At 47.4% G+C, this 20,228-nt stretch overlaps 3 protein-coding genes across 4 annotated transcripts; 1 reads left to right on the top strand and 2 right to left on the bottom strand.

Annotated features, from left to right (window-relative positions):
• Positions 1–487: 487 nt before the first annotated feature.
• LOC139222244 (coiled-coil domain-containing protein 107) lies at positions 488–9,086 on the bottom strand. 2 transcript variants are annotated; one of them, XM_070854219.1, is made up of 6 exons: positions 8,792–9,086; positions 5,777–5,994; positions 5,611–5,680; positions 5,395–5,485; positions 3,467–3,576; positions 488–2,481 (listed from the first exon to the last, which is right to left on the bottom strand). In XM_070854219.1, exons 1-6 carry the CDS (start codon positions 8,919–8,921, stop codon positions 2,093–2,095), a joined length of 1,008 nt encoding a protein of 335 aa, XP_070710320.1. In that variant the 5' UTR covers positions 8,922–9,086; the 3' UTR covers positions 488–2,092. The 2 variants fall into 2 exon arrangements, with proteins under 2 accessions (XP_070710320.1, XP_070710319.1); XM_070854218.1 differs by lacking the exon at positions 8,792–9,086 and having other exon boundaries at positions 5,777–6,265.
• Positions 9,087–10,750: 1,664 nt separating this feature from the next.
• Positions 10,751–13,106, top strand: glipr1a (GLI pathogenesis-related 1a). The gene is made up of 5 exons (XM_070853893.1): positions 10,751–10,954; positions 11,498–11,737; positions 11,879–11,997; positions 12,424–12,509; positions 12,884–13,106. Exons 1-5 carry the CDS (start codon positions 10,784–10,786, stop codon positions 13,012–13,014), a joined length of 747 nt encoding a protein of 248 aa, XP_070709994.1. The 5' UTR covers positions 10,751–10,783; the 3' UTR covers positions 13,015–13,106.
• On the bottom strand, positions 13,065–19,822 carry krr1 (KRR1 small subunit processome component homolog). The gene is made up of 10 exons (XM_070853892.1): positions 19,738–19,822; positions 19,137–19,312; positions 18,507–18,641; positions 18,203–18,328; positions 17,462–17,545; positions 16,810–16,866; positions 15,621–15,791; positions 15,398–15,475; positions 14,698–14,794; positions 13,065–14,585 (listed from the first exon to the last, which is right to left on the bottom strand). The coding sequence occupies exons 1-10, from the start codon at positions 19,811–19,813 to the stop codon at positions 14,431–14,433; spliced, it is 1,155 nt and encodes a 384-aa protein (XP_070709993.1). The 5' UTR covers positions 19,814–19,822; the 3' UTR covers positions 13,065–14,430.
• Between the last annotated feature and the right edge of the window lie 406 nt (positions 19,823–20,228).

Genomic DNA, 20,228 nt, shown 5'->3' on the forward strand with positions numbered 1-20,228 from the left:
GACGAATGCTAATGTTGCTCCGTGTCAACAGGCTATTCTATTAGCCACTAAAACTTAATGTGAGGTCTAAGAGAGATGTTTGGAGCTTGTTTCCTCTCCAGTACAACTGCTTATTGCTGTGTTGTGTTTATGGACCTCACATGATCACCAGTATTGCTTTGGATGGTAGAGATCGTAGACTGTACAGAGGAACAACAGCTGATTGCAGAGCTGGACTGTCATCCAACCTGCATGGAAGTGCTGTACACTGGTTATTATGCAAACCCCTACACAACGTGAATGCTGCATTAATGTCAACCTGAGCCTCGGTCTGATAACGGTTTCTTCTAAAAGAAAAAATACAGTTTAGCAGGAAATACCAGATCAAGAAGCTCAGATTTAAGACGGCAGCAAACAGAATCTGTAGGATTGGTATCAGGCCTCAGGTCATAAATCCATGTTGGTTACAGCTAAATAACCGTCATGCCAAGTCAAGCAGACCATCAGCATCTTTTTTGTGTTTTATTTTTTACTAAGGCAAGGCGAGTTTCCCCCCCCACTCAACCCCACATGAAACACAACATTCAACACACTGCGCATGAAAGGAAGAGCTGATACAGGACATTTACAAAAGAAATAGAAGGCAAAGATCTGTGGTTGAATATGTGGCAAAATGTGTAAAAGTTGCAATAAGTCAGAAATGTCTGCTGTGTCTCATTTTGGCAAAGATAATGATGTCAATGTTAATGTGGCTTTTACCATGAAATGACTGTGGTCATCACCGGTGCAGTGCAGCAGCAGGGTCATGGGCAGGGACGTATGATGCAAACAGAAATGTCGTATGTTACCCAGCAGCCTCCTCACAGTGACCCCGCATGGACATTTTCTACCACAATTTCACAAAAATATTGAAATTTAAGGCAAAGTGATCATTGATTCCTTACTGTGATGATATTGGGATCCAGCGAACACAGGACGAGCTGATGTGTGTCTGGTTGATCACACAGTTATCATTTTCCTTTTGGATACATGAAAACATAACGTAGGGACAACATGAAACATGCATAGTCATGTTCTGATGTGGAAACAACATGCCATGGCCTGCTTATTACGGATTATTCTGCAGTCGAAGGAGGCTCATCACATCCAGCAGCACGAGTGCCCATCCCTTGGTGATAGAAAGTTCATTAGCATATATTAAGAAAATAAGAAAATAACAGTGTTTCTGGGAAGAATATGGATTTTGTCATGAAATCACTTGGCCTCTGCAGTGCTCTCACAGCCAGTAGGGTTATGGGGTGGCACTACAGAATGGGGCGGGGTTCAGGGTCAACTTGTCCGCCATGAGAAGGGACTGGCACATTGAAGGCAAACAAGCAGGTGACACTGACCGTTATACACTTTAAGTGTTCAGCAGGCACAGACCTAAGGCGTCCACACGGCTGGGAACAACACATGGATAATAAGCTCTTTCTGAAATCAGTTCAAAAAGGTGAGGATTAGTGTGAGTGACAACAGGGAGTACAGGACATTATGGGCTCCGTTTCCATGTCAGCACAAAGAGCGGCACTATGCTCGGTCTGAACGCTCCCCACACCAGCTACCCTGTGCTTTGTCTGTCTCCTCTGTGCTTAGAGTAGACGTCTGAGTACCTGAGGCCAGATGGATTAATAATATATGTGCACTAAACGTTCCCCACACATTAACTGGTCTTTATAGGACACACTGTGTGGTGGGAATGTGTGCGTAATAATGCATACTTCAAACCATGTGCACAGCTTCTGATCTGAGATGATGCGGTGGAGATGAACAGTAAGGTGAGAGACGGGAGTTTTGTTCAGGTTGTTACTTGTTAAACACAGGTGTAATGCATCTGGACCCTGGGCTGCACCCACAGCCTCTGCTCCTGGAGACGTCCCCTGGTGCCAGCTTGTGTGGGTGCGGCGGGAAAACAGAGCCCCGTGTTTACTGTACAGAAGTTACTATTTCTTATGAATGGAATATATGTTTCTATGAATATGTACACAGCCTTTTGGAATGAAAGCCTTGCAGATAATAAATATTCACACCAATCGGTCCCATTTCTGCACAGAGCAGACGTCCTGCAGGGAGTTCATTCGGGCCTGTTGCGTCGCCTGAGGCCTGAGGCCGGCTGCTCCGCTCCAACCTCCTCAATGTTTGCCTCATATGAGCCTTCTAGTGAAGGCATGAGCTCAGAGTCCTCTAATCCTTCCTTCCCCTCTTTCTCGTCCTCCGACGATTCCTCCGTATCCTGTTCTTCCTCCGCTTCCCCATCAGAGTCCTGTGGCATGAGCTCCTTCATCTCCTCACCTTCAGTTGCAGCTTCATCTTGAGCCTCCGCATGCTTCTGATGGACTCTTTCTGAAGCCCCTGCTGCTCCTGCAGAGGTCTGCCTGTCCACCAGTGAAGCATCCGCTGTCGAGGTGTCGTTGGATCCCAGCGACTCGATGAGGTCGTCCAGGTTACTTTCACAGGAAGCCTCTGAAAGACACACAACAGGTCGTGTAAGTGAACGACGCACTGACTGATTATCTAGACAGTAAATTCTGCTGTGCCTCCGGTGCTCTTAAGCTACCACTAATACGATGAGTTCTATCCTATCTATGCCAAGCATTGTGCGGGTTCCACTGACGGCAGTTTAACAGCGGCTGAAAAAACTGGAAGCGACAGGAAAGAGAAGTGAAGTCACATCGGGAGCTGCAGTGTTTGGTTTCAGTGGACACAGCACACGCCATGCAGAACACAATCCAGCTTGTTTGTAGCGTGGAGCACAGTAGTACGATATGCTACCATCACAGGGGTTTGTCCACCAGAGAGCACTGACACATAGTTCACATGTAAAGTGACTATGGTTTGAATAGCAGCGTTATAGGATTTGCATTAAGAATTGTTGTCACATTATGCAGAAATATCATCATCTGATTCATTTACTGTGTCCGCTACTGAGATCCAGGATCAGACTGTAGACAGTTCTGTCTTTTCTTTTGCGTAAATGTGTTTTGGAAGCAAAAATAGCCCCCCCCCAATCATAGCGTCACATTATGCCACCATTCATCAGTACTGAGGTAGAAGGAGAGCAAGATTATGCCTGATCAATATCACCCACAGCTAAAGGCAAAACGACATTAATGGAAGTTTGCAGTCAGTCACTCATCTGACGCTGCTGAGCAGCCGTGCTCTCGTCTTTATGCGTATTACACCACATTCATTGCTGTAAAATTAGATGCAAAGCACTTTGCTAGAGATGTGCTTCAATGTGGTTGCTAAAGTTGAATTTCAAATTGTGGTTCATCACAAGACCCACGACAGGGAGCCACGGCTGCAGCACCAAGCACGGCTGCATTATCTGTGTGTTATTGTCAAGCCTGCCGTTTGCTGCTGTGGGTCTTTATGGGAAAATGCACCATCAGTTAGCGTGCTGCGTGTACACAGGTGTGTAACAGTGGTTAACAGTCCATCAGCCCACCATTGACATTCAGCGGCGGACAGTCCATTCCTCTCTTCTTCATCAGGTAGCGGATGGTCTGGAGTTGAGACATGATCTCGTTCTTCTGTTCCTGAGCCACCGACTTCACACTGAGGAGAAACAAGATGTGAGAACTACACAATCACGAAAACGACAGTATCTGGGGGGGGGGCTCCTCTGTAGTCTGAACATTGCCCTGTAAGTGGACAGGAAAGGAACGCTGGCTCAGGCTGCCTGCTAGTGAGCTTCGCTGGCTAGTTAGTGGAACAGGTTGTCTGATTCATGTGATGGCTGTTAAGACAAGCTCGCTATCTATCTAGCGTGACGTGGGAGGACAGGATGCTCTGCTGCGTGCTAAGATGAGGTACCTGAAGGTTATTATTTGGCTGTTGCTTGGTGGATTGGGCTGCATGCTGCCGGAGAAAGCAACAGGGTTGGTTAGGAGAGTAAAGCTGCTATGAAATGCTACGAAGATGCAGTGTACATATGAGGTATCTGCTCTCTGCGGGACTCAAGGACACTTTCAAAAGGTGCACTTGAGAGAATGGTGTGAAACATTTTCTGATGAAGTAGCTATTTGGTGGACCAGTGGAGGGATGAGGGCTGGACTACAGAGCAGACCACGGCACTACCATGAGGCCAGAGGGCCCCGCCTCAGCAGTGGGTGGGTGCTGCTGTCTGCTTGGGTGGCAGCAGGATTTACCGGCAGCGTAATGATACGTTCAGTCAGAGCTGGAGACTTTAGCCATTTCTGACGGCACAGCCTGACACCCACTGCAGGGTGAAGACATCATTTGATATGAATACAGCAGCAATGATCACAACCTTTGGACATTTTATGTGTATTGATAATTGTCAATTAAAAAAGGGGCCAGTGGGGAAAAAGATGAAACCATAATCTACAATCTAAACCAAGAACAAACCACATATGGAATAAAACCACCTTCACTTGTGGGTCACCACAGCTGTGTCCTGCCTCCATCAGGGAACAAATAATCAGATCACTGTCATGTTAACCAGGTCCCACTGAACCCTGAACCCTTTCATCAAACTGCTCTGCTCTGCTCGACACACCGACGACACCGAGTTCAGACGGAAAGAGCGAGACCAGCTGCTGCTCACGTGAAGCCTGGTGGAAACAAAGCTGTGGGCTACGACTTTTTAGCCTCTACTGCATACGCTCATAATTAGGGGACCACGCTGAATGAGCTATTAGCAGCTCCTGTTGGCAGCGTACCAATGGATGTACAGACAACTGTCGCTGGGTTAACGGTGATTATGGAGAAAACTTAGTTCTGAAGGTATAATAACGATCATATCTCTGTAGCCTCATCCAGTACCTTTGTGTCACATCCCTCCCTGTGCACCCCCACCTGCTTTTCAAACCAAACAAACAATGCAACACCTTAACATGTCTACAGGTCCACTGTAAAGACAGTGAAGCAGCATGGAGCCTGGATGAACACTGGACACCTGTCACAGCACAGACATCAACCAGGACTCGTCAACCAGCACCTAGTACACCAAGTAACCTGTCACATTCTGACAATTCACCATATTCATCCACTAGAAAAGCTTTGGAAACTACAAGTAAGTTGGACCTTGTATTTTGCTTTTTGTCAAACTTATTCTTTGAAATAAACTATAATGCTCATATTATTAGAAACGTGATTAGTGAAGAATTGTTAGAGCTAATGTTCAGGAGGTGATAAAAAGCAGGTAGCCAGTGCCTCCATGAATACACAGCTAAACCCGACGGTGGAAAACACTAAATAAATGTCAGAGGCCTTATTTCTACTGCAGACCAGCTGTCCCTCACAGGGACAGTGAGGGACGTTTAACGTCATCATATCATGTTTCAGACCCACAGCTGTTCTAGCAAAGGATGAAGACAAGGTGCGGTGGACACGCCAGCGAGCGTCACTCACCAGTTAGTGAGCGGGTCCAGCTGGGTGAGGATGGAGTTGAGCATCCTCTCTGTTTGTGCGAGCCGTTGTTCCAGCTCGTTCAACTGGTTCTCTGTGCAAAAACAAACGCACACAAAGAGGAGGGTAAACAGCCCAGATCTGAGTCACTCACGGTAACATGATCGACCACAGCCACCCACACATGCAGACAGACTCCCCCGAGCGTGCGCTACACACCTGCCTCCACTGATTTCTTGGCTCCTTTTGCAAATTTGTCCTTTTGTGCCTGGTCATCAGCGGACTTGATCTGAGAGTAGAAAAGAATGCAGACTTTGCACTTACTGAATGCCTTTCAAAGCTTCCTCTCTCGGTGTAACGTGGTGCTGGGGATGTCTTTGCTTACCTTCAAAAACTTGTAAGCTGCAAACACTCCGACCCCGATGGCGTAGAGAGGCATCAGGGTGAACACGTAGCCCTTGTTGCTGTTGGACTTGTACTTGTCACTCTTCAGCTCTTGCTCCATCAGCTTCTTCATCTGCTGCATGTTCTCGGGGGTCTGAGGTGAACCGGGGGCGTTCATGTTGATGGGATGACCTCTGACTGCCCCCGGCCCCGTCCCCGCTGTTCCAGGCACATGATGGGGACAAACAGATGGTGAGGGGTTTTTTGGGTCATGCTGACTGTGAGTGCTTAGCAGTTGCTTTTCCAGTTCAACCAGGCTCATGTCAATAAAGCTTGTTTTCAGGAAATTCTGTTTCCTAAAGGAGGTTTTAAGTAGGTCTGACCTAAGTTGCCATGGAAACATAATCCTCAGCACTAGTCCGTTTGTTAGCTAAACTGGGGCGGCTGCGGCTCAGAGGTAGCGTGGGTCGGCCCTCGGTCAGAAGGTCGGGGGGTTCGATCTCCGGCTCCTCTGAGTCAGCGTGTCGAAGAAGGCCAGACACTGAACCCCAACCTGCTCCTGAAGCAGCTTCAGTGTGTGAAAGAACAGTCTCCTCTAACTTTAGGCTCCTCCTGAATGAATGATGTGTGAATGAGGATGGGATGGAAAAGCGCTCTGAGGGGTCGACGTGACTAGAAAGGAGCCGCACAGATACAGAGCATTTAAAGTCTGACCCGTAGCTGCATCCGTGTACTACAATCAGTAGTTTGTTCTCTCTATTAACACTTCTTAACACAGCACGGCTGGTGGGTATTGTGTGTCACTTAAAAGACCAGTCTGACAGAAGTGGCTCGGTCGTCGCCTGTTAAGTGCTTCATTCAGTCCAACAAGAACTGAAGTCAGACCACAGTGTCCTCCATTAGCAGCCGTGTGCTCGGGCCTCATCGATAAGTAACAAACGTTTTAGTAACACTGACATTTAATTCATTCATTAAGTTAGTTGAGTCATTCGGAAGCCCTTTTGTGCAGAAGCCAGAACGAGAAAGAGCGAGGTATTGTTTAAATGGTTTCATGCAGCAGCAGCAGCGGCGGCGGAGTGAGAAGGCGTCCTGTTACACTGACAGATGTTGCTCATGTTAAGCAGCAACAGAAGCTCACAGAAAGTTCCTTCTTCCTTCTATTTGTTCATGACAAACGTGAGTTAGAGCGTAATCCCTCCTTTTTACTGACGCCTCAAACACTCAGTAGAGGTGTGGACGTGTGTGTGTGTGTGTGTGTGTGGGGGGGGGGGGGGGGGGGATTTTCTAGTTTTGGTTATACTAGTTTTGAATGACTGAATGTTTGTGTTGAAGCTAAACATCATTGCTTATTTCAGGGGGGGTAAAATTCTCTGACACATATAGAAAAGTCCTTGTCTGCCCACCTGTTACACAAACACAACGAATCTCACAGTGTTTTTCGGCATGAATAATTACACCACAACATTACACCATTCTGCTATTAGGTGGTAACACTCCATTCATTCCGTTAAGTAATCCCACTGAGTTCCACTCAGAGGTGCACTGTGATGTGAGAGGGGTGAACCCACTCACTCTGCAGTTGGTTTGTGTGACATGACGTTGGCTCACCCTCTGACGGGGACTTTCCTGCTCCCCGTCTGTTCTACCAGTTGTGATGGAAAATACTTAAATGGCAATTAGCTGTTGATGACCTTTGAAAGCAGAAGTGTGACAATACTGAGACACAAATATATCTGCCCTGCAACTGATCCTGAGAAAAGGACATGGCGAAAACAGGAAAACACCTGGAGTTGAGTTTGAGGGCATTTGATCAGAAAACAGGAAACCACCTTGATTTTAGCGTTGGGGAGGATGACCAGAAATGACCTCGGCTATTGTCGCTCTTTGTGTCTGTGATTTATAATGCTATGTTTTACTTAGATTCTTACCTTATAAGGAATTCAATTCAATTCAATTCAATTTATTTTGTATAGCCCAATATCACAACAGAGTGTCTCACAGTGCTTTACAAAGTTCACTGGAATAAACAAGAGGTGTAAGCGAACAAAATTAAATTACCCCCTGCAACTTAAAGTTTACTGACCTTCTCTTAATCCCCTAAATCCATTGGCATTTCTGGTGGTAGATTAATTACAGCAATGTTAAACGAAATCAAGACAATAACAGATAGTAAAAAGTCTATCTGATCATCTTTTTTGTCGATTTATTATATCTTTTTACTGTTTACCAATATGTTATTGCACTGATCTGCAAGGTAAATATAATTAGCACAAAATTTGAATTTACTTCAGTTTTCGAGAACAGGAAACTGACTTGAAAGATTGACAATGTTCAACAACAGTTGACAGAAACCTTCAACTGATCAGCAGGGATGAAGGACAGGAGACTCATTATGACACAAAGTGTGTTTGAAAAAATGTAAATTAAAGGTATTATCATTAAACTTTTATGATACGCCCAATTGCCTATAACATTCTGTCTGATATCTCTTTGTGCCAGTCAACTCCTTCCCTCTCCTGTGGTGTGGATCACTTGACTCTCTCGCGCAAGATAAGAAAGAGTTCAGTTTGCTTGACATACACCAAGCTTGGTTTTATTTCAAATAGCGATTTTCCACTACACAATTCAACAGGTGATACTGTGGCAGCGTGCAGCTGACAGCTTGCTCTGCTGCAGAGTACATGACCCCTTTACTCTTCAAGGTAACATCTCATTCCCCCTTTGTGCCACATAACAGGTAGAACCTCAACAGTGCTCATGGTCAGTGCAGGCTCTAGGTTCCATCTCTTTCAGACCCAGCAGGACTAACTGGAACCACCCACAATGTTTGTTACTGCTTCACTGTCCAGTCACACGTTCTTTCTATGGCACATCTCGTCTGACAGACTCAGAGCGAAACATGTCCCACAGGAGTGAAGAGGGAGTGAGACAGAGCCAGTGATGATGATGATGATGATGATGATGATGATGATGGTGATAACACCCCCCCCACCAGGACAAAAGTGACATGTCTTACCTTTCCTGTCAAATCTGCTCTCCTTCGCCCCCGTCCCGCCGCCCACCCCCGCCAGCCTGGGCAGGACGACGAACGTGAAGAGCACGGCGGTGAACGCCAGGGCGACCTGCTGGGACGCGGACAGCACCATCCTCCACGGGGCGCGCGGGGCACGAGACAGCCGCCACACAGGAGCTACGGCAGCCGCCGAGGGGGGGGAGGCCGAGGGGGGAGGCAGGGAGGAACCGCTACGATTCTAAACAGTGGAAACAACGAGATGTTGGAGACCTAAATCCAGGATGTGAGGCTCCACACAGCTGCGCTCCGCTCAGCTGCAATAACATGGACAGGATTTCCGGGACGGATGCTTTCAAAATAAAAGTTCAGTTTCTTTAGAAGCAGCTCTTAAACTGCGCTGTTAGGTAATTGCGTGTTTTAAATGTATAGTGTTTTGTATATTTCTATATCTAATCATTGTAAATTCGATCCCCAGCTATGAGTCAGCATGTCAAAGCATATATTTTTTGATATATGCTGATTTGCTTTCTTTCTGAGGGTTAGATGATCGATACCACGCTCATATTTGTCTTGTCCTCACTGTGAGGCTGCCAGGAGAAGTCTGCACCCATCCTAGATGTTGTTGAGCTGGAATAACTTATGTGATGAGTTCCCTGTTTTCTTGTCAAAGTGTGACAACATGTAGTGATGGGGCACATGTTTTTACCCTCAGAGAAACACAATGTGCTGGCACGTGTGAGCCACCTCAGAAGGTTCAGCCACAAACTGTGGATAGTAAACACAATTAAGACACATGAGTTAAAACCATTCAGAAGTACGAATCTGCATTAAGATAATAAGACCAAATGTGGCTGATGTCGGCGCTGACATGTTCCTCCATCTGCTTTGTGAGGCAGCACTTCTTTCCGTCACCCTTCTTCAGGTTTCACATGGTATCTATGTCCCTGATCTGCCTCTCAGACACCCAGAGGCCACAGACCCGTGGTGGGATGCAGCCCTGCTCTGCATGTCTGTACGTCTGTATGTTCTGACCAGCATGGACCCGCATTGAGAGCTGAGACCACAGCTTCTACTCCTTTCTCTAAATGTTCTGCTCAGTCCAGCTGAGTCTGAGGGCCTGCAATGACTTTGTTTTCTTTGTAAATACTTGGGTGTATGCTGATAAAAGTGTACTGGCTGATTTGACTCATATCTTCTGCAGTAGAAGATATGTGCCAATCACACAGTACCTAATTTGGCTGTAGCCTGACATGACTTACATGCTGCAGATGTCCTACAATCCATAACCAGTTAATAAAAATACACATACAGGTGTATTCTTACATTTCAGTGTTATCAGCTGATCTAAGCTTTTACTTTGAATGCTACGTATCCAAACTTCCGGGACAAGTACGTTGATGTCATTTCTCGTAGTGACACGGAAGGAAGGACCGCGGCTGCCCCCTGCCGCTGACAGGGGTCCACTGCAGCAGTGTCCTGGGGGCTCCTCTGCCCCGCATGCTTACTGGAGAGGCCTCCTTTGGGCAAAGTGGTGCTCTGAGCTAGTTACAGGCTGAAGTTTAGCAGGTACAGTGTTTAGCATGTTCTCTCTCTTAGCGCAGGCTGATCATCAGTTTAGCTTTTGGACAAATTGAAATTTTAACCCAGTAACAGCACTGGAGGGAAAGTCAGGGATCACCAAAGTCAGCAGGGTTGATTCTCTGAAAATCATAACAGTGGAGACATTTAACAGTCACAATGGAGCCTCTGCATGTGCATGTTAGACTACAAACACTGTGCACAAGGGGAACGGTGCACATCCAGCTGCCTCACCCGTGCCTGAGTTTTAAATGAGCACTGGGTGGAGTGGAGAGAAATGACGCCTGTCTGTCACGATATTTCTGAAACACAGCTCATGCATCCTGTTCCTCTTGGGTGTGTCATTTCCTGTTCCTGTTCGACAGATGCAAGCCACAGGTTCTGCGTCTTTGCTGGTGGCATTTCATCCTCTGAAGCATGGGGAGCACGGCGGGGATGTTACTGTGGGCCTGGATTCTCCTAGACTTGGGGGTGTGTTCAGTGTCACTGCCAGAAATCACTGACAGGAGCTTCATCGATGAATGTGTGAGGGAGCACAACAGGGCGCGGTCAGCGGTCACCCCACCTGCAAGTAACATGCTGACCATGGTAGGCAAGATGAGCGCTTCATTTCTCATCCGTCTCAGTGTCAGAATGAAAGGAGCTCGCTGCACCACAGCAGGTCTGCTGGGGAAGGACTTAAAACACTGAGGCAACATTATCAAACTGCCAGGGCGTCGTGCAGGAATGGTCAGAGTAAACCCCTCTGATGGTTTCAGAACAGAGCAGCAGATAAATGTTACTTATGCTGTTGTTGTCAGATCACCTACACTACTCATGTAGGCCAGTAGATCTGCACAGATTACACAGGTTAGTGAGCACTGACAAGCATCTTGAAAAGGTAGATCTTTGAGGGAGCAGAGAGCTGGAGACGGAGAGGTTGTTTGCTCTTTAATATTCTGTATTGAATGAAATACTGTGCAGTCCTGAGGACAACATGGGAATAAATGGCTCTGAGAACAATCACACTTGTAAGAAATACTCACTGCTCACCAGCTTTTTATGTTTTTCTCTGCTGTGAACATCCCAAACTGAAGGTTTATGTGACTTTTTGGATGAAGTGACCCTTTAAAACCCTCTGTGCTCGTTCAGACTTGGGACGAGGACTTGGCCAGGACCGCGAGAGCGTGGGCAGAACGCTGTGTGTTTAAACACAGCCCAGACGTCAGCCGCGTGCATCCTCTCCTCTCCTCGGTAGGAGAAAACATATGGGCGGGCTACCCTCCATCGGATTTTGCTGTGACGAGTGCCATGAAGGACTGGGTGAATGAAAAACAACACTACGGCTATGAAAGCAACAGCTGCAACAAAGTCTGTGGTCACTACACTCAGGTGTGTGCACTGTTCCCTGCACAGCGGCTGACATGAAACTGTTCATGGTGAAATGTTTTTTGGGGCAAGAGCTTAAGAGGAACTACTCAGGAAGTTCTATGTTTGGTCTGCACTGTGTAATTGAACTCTTGCTGTGTCCAGGTTGTGTGGGCCAACAGCCACAAGGTCGGCTGTGCTGCCCAGCTGTGCCTGAGTGGTGTCACAAACACAAAGTTTGCTACCAAAGAGGGCGTCATTTTTGTTTGCAACTATGCTCCAATGTAAGTTAACATCCACAAACACACGATAAGTCAGAGTGCATGAAGGCCGTTACTAAAAGGGGAACCCGTGTTGACTTTTCTGTTTCTCTGTGTGAGGCTGAGTGTGGCTTAAAGGTTGGGCAAGAGGGTTTCATCCCTGGGTGTGTGAAAAAAGGAAGTGGCTCACCACCCTGTGTATTTTCACACACACACACACACAGCACATTGATACACCACTATTGATACAAATAGTGCAAATGCTCCATTTCACCTTGCTCTAGAGACATTTGGTAAAAAGTGCAGTGAGCAGCTGAAACGATGTACTCGTGAGCGGTTTGGAAGGTCTGTGTCCTGGTGAGAGTGCTGCACACACACAGGTCACACAGTACTGTTGGTTTGGGTCTTTGCTGAGCCCGTGTTTCACCACGGTGGCGGTTGTGTGTGCAGGGGGAACGTAAACAGAAGACGACCGTATGACTCTCTGGGAGCAGCCTGCTCTGGGTGTGAAGGAACCTGTGTGGACAATCTCTGCAGTGAGTGTTCAGACTCTTTAATAATGCCAAAACATCCCTCACTTTGACTTTGAATCAGGGCTTCTTGCTGGCAGATCACAGACACTTTTGGCTTATTTTATCCAAAACAAATGTTTTTATTTTTCCTGTGAGCTCTGACGTCATCACAGTTTAATCAGGTCGTGACCAGCTGAAAAATCACAGAATGAAGGAAATCAAGACGAAAACAGTTTGAAGCAGAGATGAAATCCAGCTTATTATACAAAATACAGATTATTCTTAGAGTACTTCTGTGAGCAATATGTTCTCCTAGATACGTCATGGTCGGAGCTGTACTAGGTTAGATTTTTGTCAATGTTAATAATAAAACTGTCCGACTACATTTATGTTTCCAGATTCCAACTATGTGGCTGGCGGAACCAACTATGTGGCCATTTTGATTGTCCGGCCCCTCGGAGTCATCTTCACCTTCATCACAGCGTATGCAGTCCGCCACTTTTACCCCGACGTCTTCTGCTATGAATAGCCCCCCCCCCCGTTGGATACATGAATGACATGGACTTGTTCAGCCAGTGCTACAGTGCAGTTACAAGTTTAATAAACTATTTTTTGTCTATAGACAGCTGTTAGGTCCCATCCATTCTCCCCCCCCCCAGCTTCTCTGTAGACACACTGCTCGTCACAGGTTTAAGGCAGACAAGCCACCAACTAAACCTGAGGTTTGGGAGAGAAGACATAAAAAGGAAACTGAGCCCTTCTTTACATACACTGGTAGGTACAAACTTTTGGGATTGGTCCAGTAGATTTCCTCCATTGGCAGCCAAGAACGGGCTGCAACGTGATCCTTTGGGACAACTGCACCTGATCACAGTAGGTCCACTAAAAGTGCTGATGTGGTAGTCTGGTGTGTGTGCAGAGAGCGATAGAACGGCTGTTTGTGGTTAAACCAAAAGGATCTTCCAGGTCTCTCTCTGTAGGGATCCTTTCCATGATGCTGTCACACACTTAGAATAACACTCTGAGCCTGTCAGTGGACCAAAGAAGCACTTTTAGAGGACCTACTGTGATCAGGTGCAGTTGTCCCAAAGGATCAAGTTGCAGCCCGTTTGGTGGCTGCTGGCTGAGCTGATCTAGTTTGTGTACCTACCAATTATTTTGAAGAATAAAAACAAATAGGGCCCAGGTTTAGAAGCACAGGGGTTATCCTTCAGGTGAAACACTGCTCTCATCACCCTGGCTTACAGACATAACAGGCAGGCTAATTCAGTGAAGCAGCTCTGGTAAACTAACCACACGCTGCCTGCCCAGCACCAAGTAGCAGGCAGGACAAGTTAGCACCTAGCTGGTAAACACAGTTTAGCATCTAAAGAGCCTCAGATTTCCACCAGGAGTTGGTGGCGTGCAACAAAAAGAGCTAAAACAAGCCTGGTGTACACAAACAGTACTGATGGGAAGTGGACCGTCTGCTATGTGTCTGAATGAGTAAATAAGCACGTGTTTGCTAGCATGTCCACCGTATCACCAGCCACACTGATAGAACTCTGGCTCCTTACAGTAACACTCCTGAGGAAATGTGACCATAAAAACAGAAAAACAATGTCACAGTTCCGTCTGACTGACTCGGCCTTGTCCTGGACACACGTCGCCCTTGATGAAGGAGGAAAAGTGAAACATGAACACTGACCATACAACAGTTGAGGGAGATCAGGCAGACAAGAGGTCTGTTCACCTCCTTTGACTGAGAGCTGGTGTCCAGGCAGGAGGGGGCCGTGCCAGGTCACCTGAGCAGGAAGTCCTCACAACAAAAGCAGTTCTCTAAAAATGGCCACGACAGTTTGTGGCTCACACGCAGGATCTTGTTCGTCCTGCCTCCGTCTAGGACGGCCCAACAGCAGACACACGACACGGCCCACATTCCAGCAGCGCTGGGGGCCGTCTGGAGTTAGCCTTTGTTTTTTCCCTTGTTCTTTTTCTTTTTGGTGGTGGTGCTGTTGGTGGGGGGGGCTGGGTTGACTGGTGGAGCCCCCAGTTTCTTGGTTTTGGCTTTCTTCACTTTCTCCTTGATGGCTTCGATGTCTAGCTTGCCGTCTGTGGGAGCTGCGGCAGAAACAAGGTCAGCGGGGTGAGACAGAGTTTAGCAGGACTGTTACAGCCAGTTTCAGACACACGGGCTTCTTTCTCAGGTAAAGGTGTGGCCCTTTAAATCTACCTTTGGTGCTTTTCTTCAATAGAGGCTTCTCTTTAGGAGGAATGAAAGCTCTGTTGCGCTCTTCCTGCTTCTTGGTCAGCGCCTCTGCTTGTTTCACCTGAAAGAGAGGAACGATGACAGACCTCTGGGTGTGATGAGCACTTCTCTCTGCAGCGTTTTACAGACGCTCTGTAAGTGGAGGACTGTTCTGATCCAACCTGGTTTTAGGTCATGCTAATCTAGCTGCTCTTCTATGAAACCGTATCTATACAATAGAAGGACAGAAGGCAAACTATGCGAATGAGCAAACTGTCCTCTGGCTGGGAGGCCTTTACTCTCACACTGGTCGGGCAGGAACAGGTAGAGGTGGGAGACTTTAGGAATCTCAAGATTCAATAAGATTCTAATTCTTTGGGTCAGATTTCATTCAGAATTGATTCTCGATTTATGACTAGAAAAAGGGGGTGCTACTTTCAGTCTGTAGCTCCAGTTTACTGTGTGCCAAACCCCCCCACTGGTATCTTCAGCCCCCTGGAGTAGTAGTAAGTAATAGTTAGATAAATCATCTGCAGCCAGCGTTAATGAAAGAATTCATCTGAAAGCATCTTACAGTCTGCTGCCTGAATGTGAACAGCAGCATAAGGAGGCTGTGTGTCTTATTAATGCTCTGTCTCCAGCGGGGGGACAGACACCCCCTCCAGTGACTCCACTCCGCTCTCACCTTGATCTCTTCCATCTTCTTCCTCTTTTTCACGCTATCACGCAGGAAGAATTCTCCTGTGGCCAGCTCCTTGTCAACCTACAGAGATGATGCAGAGTTATGCTCGCTGTTAGAATCTGGGGAATATTCCTTTGTTGTTGCATTAAGGTCGGCCTTTCTAACAGAGTGATCGTTAAAAGACAGTTATTCGGCGTGTTAAAGTGTGTTAAAGCGGATGTGTGACCTTGCTCTCCGGCTGGGATGGGGGGAACGGGGTGTACTCCTTCTTCACGCTCTTCTTTTTGGGCTCCTTGCGCTTGGTCAGGTTCTTGTGACGGAACTTGGGCAGGAAGCGCTCCCAGCTCTGTATCCGCAGCTCTGGATCTTTGGACAGCTCCCGTTTAATCATCAGCGTCTGATGGCAGCCGTCAGACCGCGTGGAAAGGGGGGGCGGAGGGAAAGAAATAAAAATGCGACACTTTGGTCATGCTGTACTGTCACACCATATGCCGGCACTAAAATGTTCTTTTCTTACTCATTGCTATTGTTAGTAGAGACACTTCAAACCTTGAAAACGATTAAATCTGCATCGACCCCAGCCTTAAAAACTGTCTGACTAAACCAGCGTAGGACTAATCTGGAGCCACTGTCTTTGCCAGGGCAACAGCAGCTGCAGGGCTCTCCTGATTAGATATGGAAGCATGAAATAACTCATTCCACAGAGTCCAAGGACTGATAACAAAACCTCTTTTAAAGCAGGGGTGTAAAACACAGAAGCCTGAATGTATCTATATAGTTTACACTACGTATTGTTCCTCATCCATCAGGATACGCTGGTGCCTTGTCACAGCTGGAGCCCAGTTTTTCTTTATTTCTGCACTTTCCATTTGGATTTGCAATGAATCGTTACTGCATCTTTGATACGTCATGAAGAAGGTGTACAGGTCTGAAAACAGCCGGCTGGTTTTGGCCTGTGAGGACAAAGAAGAAGATGGATCTGCTCCTGTCATCTCCTGAAGCTGAGAGGCGCCTCAGTGCAGAGAGCAGTGAGCCTGCCTGCCGGCGGTCACGCTCTGTCCTCTGCTTCTACGCTGTGTTCACCACCTCATCCCTATGGGACAAAGTGTGGCTGGTGCATCTATTAACTCGTCAGATGTGATGGCTGCTCCACAATGATGACGAATAGTGACAGTTCTACTTCAAACAGAGCGAGCAGCATCGGTGACTCTTTCATGCCCTCAGCTCCAGGTTGAGCCAACCGTGACTTACAAACCCAGAGAGATTCGTCTCAGTCAGGAGATCAAGAACAAGGATGGAAAACATCTTCATTGGGCATGAAGGCAGCCTGGCCAACACTTCTGTCTCTCCTGTGCTGGTACTGCAGAGCTGTGGGCTCCTGACCAGCCAGGGCTCTGTCAGCAGGCTCTACGTACCTTGATGTTGTAGATGGGATGAATGTTCTTCATCGTGTCCATCACCACTTTGCGGACCTGAACAAAGAGAAAGAGACATGTCAAGTTTCATATCAGAGTCACTTTTTAAATGACACCTTTGACTTCAGGACATCAGTTTTTATGGCAATCACTATCCCCTTTCCTTTCAGACAGCCCCCCCCCCCCATCTCTCTTATGCTAGCAAGCTCAACAACTGCTACCACAGTTGGCTCAGCAGCAATGTGATGAAGTTATGCTGCTGCAGTAGATAACTCAGTGTGTCTTCAGAGGGAACCGTGACAGCTAACGCGCTAAATCTGCTAGCTGTTGTTGACATTGCTGGCTTCAGAGGGAAGGGGGTATGTGACTGGCTGAAAGGTGAGAGGGCGGTGACGACACCACTGTCATGAAATGTGACGTTATGAAATAAAAGAGCCAGTGAGAAAATAGCATTGTGAAATAAAAACAGACTACTGAAAAGGGCATTTTGGAGAAAAGCCATGATGAGACAGATATTTTCTAAGTAATCTAATTCTCATGTGCCGTTCAGTCAGACAGTGAACTGTGTTTACGCTGGGGTTTTTTTTCTTCCTCATCATCACCCACTGGAGGTCAGTTTACATTTACCGCTGGACTCCCATCAGGTTCTTACCTCCTTCAGGCCGCTGAAGGGCCCCAGGGCCGACACGGTGTTGCCCTGCACCATCACATAGCAGTTGGTCAGCAGTTCTAACGCCTGGAGAAAAAGGACAGACAAGCTGAGTGTGTCACCATGACGATGTAAGACGACAATTAACAGACTGAGATATTCAGATGTTGTAGCTGACCAGAGGCAGCGCTGCCACCTAGTGTCAGAGGCTTTGTTCCTCCTCACTTTGCACAGGTTTACAATTTACAACAGAGCATTAGGTCCAGAAAGAGCAAGAAAAGTCCCCAAATACTTTGACTTTATTCTCAACATCTCCCAGTGGCCCTGACACTGATCACATGAGACCGGCAAACATCTTCATGTTATTTCAGCAGTGTGCCCCTCTAAAGGTTCTTCATCATTACAGCCTTCTTCGGCATGTCCACCAACAATTCTTACCTGTGTACAAGTTAGATTACATGCTGTGTTTAATGCTCTGGCTAATAGAATAGAATACACCCGCAACAACATGTTGTTTTTGCTAAAAATGACATTTTAACAGGCGCTCCACATCACCTCCAGGCAGGCCAGTGATAACAGTTACAATCTCTATAGTTTCAGTGATTCCTCCACAGATGCTTGCTATAGAGCTGTATCCCAGAGGTGTGTGACCTGCACTGCACACTGGGGAGCCTTGGTAGTCACAGTCATAACAGTCAAAGGTTTTAACAACATCAACAATGAAAGGAAAGCAGCATGTCTCACTTTCAGAGTGGAGCCTTTGGGGCCAATCAGCCTCTGTCTTCGCTTCACAAACCGCTCTCTGTTCCTCACCAGGGTCCCGATTTTGATGATGTCACATGCTACGTCATCCTGCAGTATCCGCACAGCCTGGAGGCAAAACAGCAAACAGCCTAAAGATTAGAAAACAGCCTCATTCTGGGCTGTTATCGAGCTCAAGGAGCAGCAACCTTCAGGAAGGTGGTGGTGGTTGGAGATCAGACACAAAGTAACCAGCCCCCACCCTACGTGACAGCCCTGTCCTGAGCGTGAGCGCTGTGGTCATCACCTGTTCGAAGGGGACGCTCCTGGCCAGCAGCTTGATGAGGTCTCTGGCTCTCACGATGGCGTACGGGTCAAACGTCTTCTTAGTGGTGGAGACTGTGATGCTTCCCTCTATCAGGTCCAGAGACGCTTTGACGTGCTGAGAAGAACAAAAATCCACGTTATATCCCACCGGACTCCTCGTCGAGAACTACACTGGGTGGGAGTGAAGTAATCAAACCAGACTCAAGCTCGTGTTCACGGTCACGTTGAGGCTTAACGATATATATTACTCTTAAGAGTTAGTTTCAATTTAGTACAACGTGATGTGAAAGATGCATAAATGGACACGCTCAACGATAACGTTACCCTGTGTGCTCTTTGGTATCCTCCACCACCCATAACACGTTATGTCTCTGCACCTACAGTTTGCTAATGTTAACAGTAGTCAGAGGGAAAAGTAACAGATGTTTGGAGTAAATGTGTCCACAGTCCTACTGGTAGGAGCAGCAACATGACATCAACATAAATACGCAGATAGGACTCAAATGTCCCTCGAGTCAGCGATCACAGAGTGAGGCCAAAGCTAGAATCCATCAGACTCGTTCCGATACTGAACTTGTGGTCCCTCAAAGCTTGTGCTGAGTGAACTTACTGCCTCTGCTAAGGCCTTGTCCACGAGCGGCCAGCACTCCTTCAGGTAGGCTTCTCTGTACTTAGGGAAGAGGGTGGCGAAGCTGCTCTCCTCCAGCAGCCCCCGGGGGTTGTCCTCTCTGCTGAACGCAGGCTCTTTCCATCCATCAGGAACTGTCAGGAGCTCAGACTCATCCACTGCATGAGACAGACAGACAGACAGACAGGAGAACCACGTTTAGCATCAGGTCCGGTTCCACTGCTGTTCCAACCTCAGGGTCAGTACATAGGGGCATGCTGGGGGGGGGGGGGGGGGGGGGGGGGGGGGGCTGCTCTTTAAAAAGCAGCTACTTTTGGTAGAGGGCACTCCAGCTTTCTGACGGGGGGGCACAGAAAGAGTAAGGTGGATGGTTGCTGACAGTACCAGTCAGTCCAAGTATAACAGAGTCTGGTGTGAACTGGAAACGAAGCCGAGGAGCAGAAGTGTGTCCACCAGAGCAGTGAGCTGGAGGCTACCGCTCCGTGCTAACCCGCTAGCTTCAGGCTAGCCCCCAGCCCCCCAGCCTCCCCAGCTTCCCCCAGCTGTCCGCGCTGCTGTCCAACCGGCAGCCCCCAAAACCTACCTTGGTTTTTTGTCTTTTGGGCTTTTTTCCCCGTTTGTGCTTCACTCACGCCGTCTTCCATCGTGGAGGACGCCATTGTATAGCGGAAGCGGATGTGACGTATGGACGTTAGAGCGCCCTCTACGTCACTGAAGAGGTGTTCCAGTCCGCCAGCAGCGACACCTTCCTCCGGAAACAGGACACCATGTTATTGTTGAACCACTCAGTGGTGTTCTTCTCCACTACCAGGGCCTGACCCCCCCCCCGTGGTTATTGTGATAACTGCATTAAAAATTAATCTCACCACTAAACATGTTAAACAAATGAACACGTCTGCACACTGTCTTGTAGTTCTTAAATAGTTCCCATCCTGTTAGACCCTGTCCTTTATCAAACACCAACATTTGTTTCATTGGTAGTTCTACTGCGTCCACGCTGAAAAGTGATTTAAAGAGAAGTGAAATGTGTAAAAAAGGTTTCATAAGAGTCAAGACAGACTTCAGAGGTAAAGC

The sequence above is a fragment of the Pempheris klunzingeri genome, chromosome 22 (genome assembly GCF_042242105.1).
Source record: "Pempheris klunzingeri isolate RE-2024b chromosome 22, fPemKlu1.hap1, whole genome shotgun sequence".
Lineage (NCBI taxonomy): Eukaryota > Metazoa > Chordata > Actinopteri > Acropomatiformes > Pempheridae > Pempheris > Pempheris klunzingeri.

Excerpts from the sequence above, each read along its gene's own strand:
- LOC139222244 (XM_070854218.1), bottom strand. The coding sequence starts at position 6,178 with ATGTTTCCATGGCAACTTAGGTCAGACCTACTTAAAACCTCCTTTAGG. Across the intron at positions 5,681-5,776 it reads CAGCTTACAAGTTTTTGAAG|ATCAAGTCCGCTGATGACCA; the intron begins GTAAGCAAAGAC and ends TTCTACTCTCAG. Across the intron at positions 5,486-5,610 it reads CAAGAAATCAGTGGAGGCAG|AGAACCAGTTGAACGAGCTG; the intron begins GTGTGTAGCGCA and ends GTTTTTGCACAG.
- glipr1a (XM_070853893.1), top strand. The coding sequence starts at position 10,784 with ATGGGGAGCACGGCGGGGATGTTACTGTGGGCCTGGATTCTCCTAGAC. Across the intron at positions 11,738-11,878 it reads TCTGTGGTCACTACACTCAG|GTTGTGTGGGCCAACAGCCA; the intron begins GTGTGTGCACTG and ends TGCTGTGTCCAG. Across the intron at positions 11,998-12,423 it reads GTTTGCAACTATGCTCCAAT|GGGGAACGTAAACAGAAGAC; the intron begins GTAAGTTAACAT and ends TTGTGTGTGCAG.
- krr1 (XM_070853892.1), bottom strand. The coding sequence starts at position 19,813 with ATGGCGTCCTCCACGATGGAAGACGGCGTGAGTGAAGCACAAACGGGG. Across the intron at positions 15,476-15,620 it reads CATCCCAGCCGGAGAGCAAG|GTTGACAAGGAGCTGGCCAC; the intron begins GTCACACATCCG and ends TCATCTCTGTAG. Across the intron at positions 14,586-14,697 it reads ATTGAAGAAAAGCACCAAAG|CTCCCACAGACGGCAAGCTA; the intron begins GTAGATTTAAAG and ends TTTCTGCCGCAG.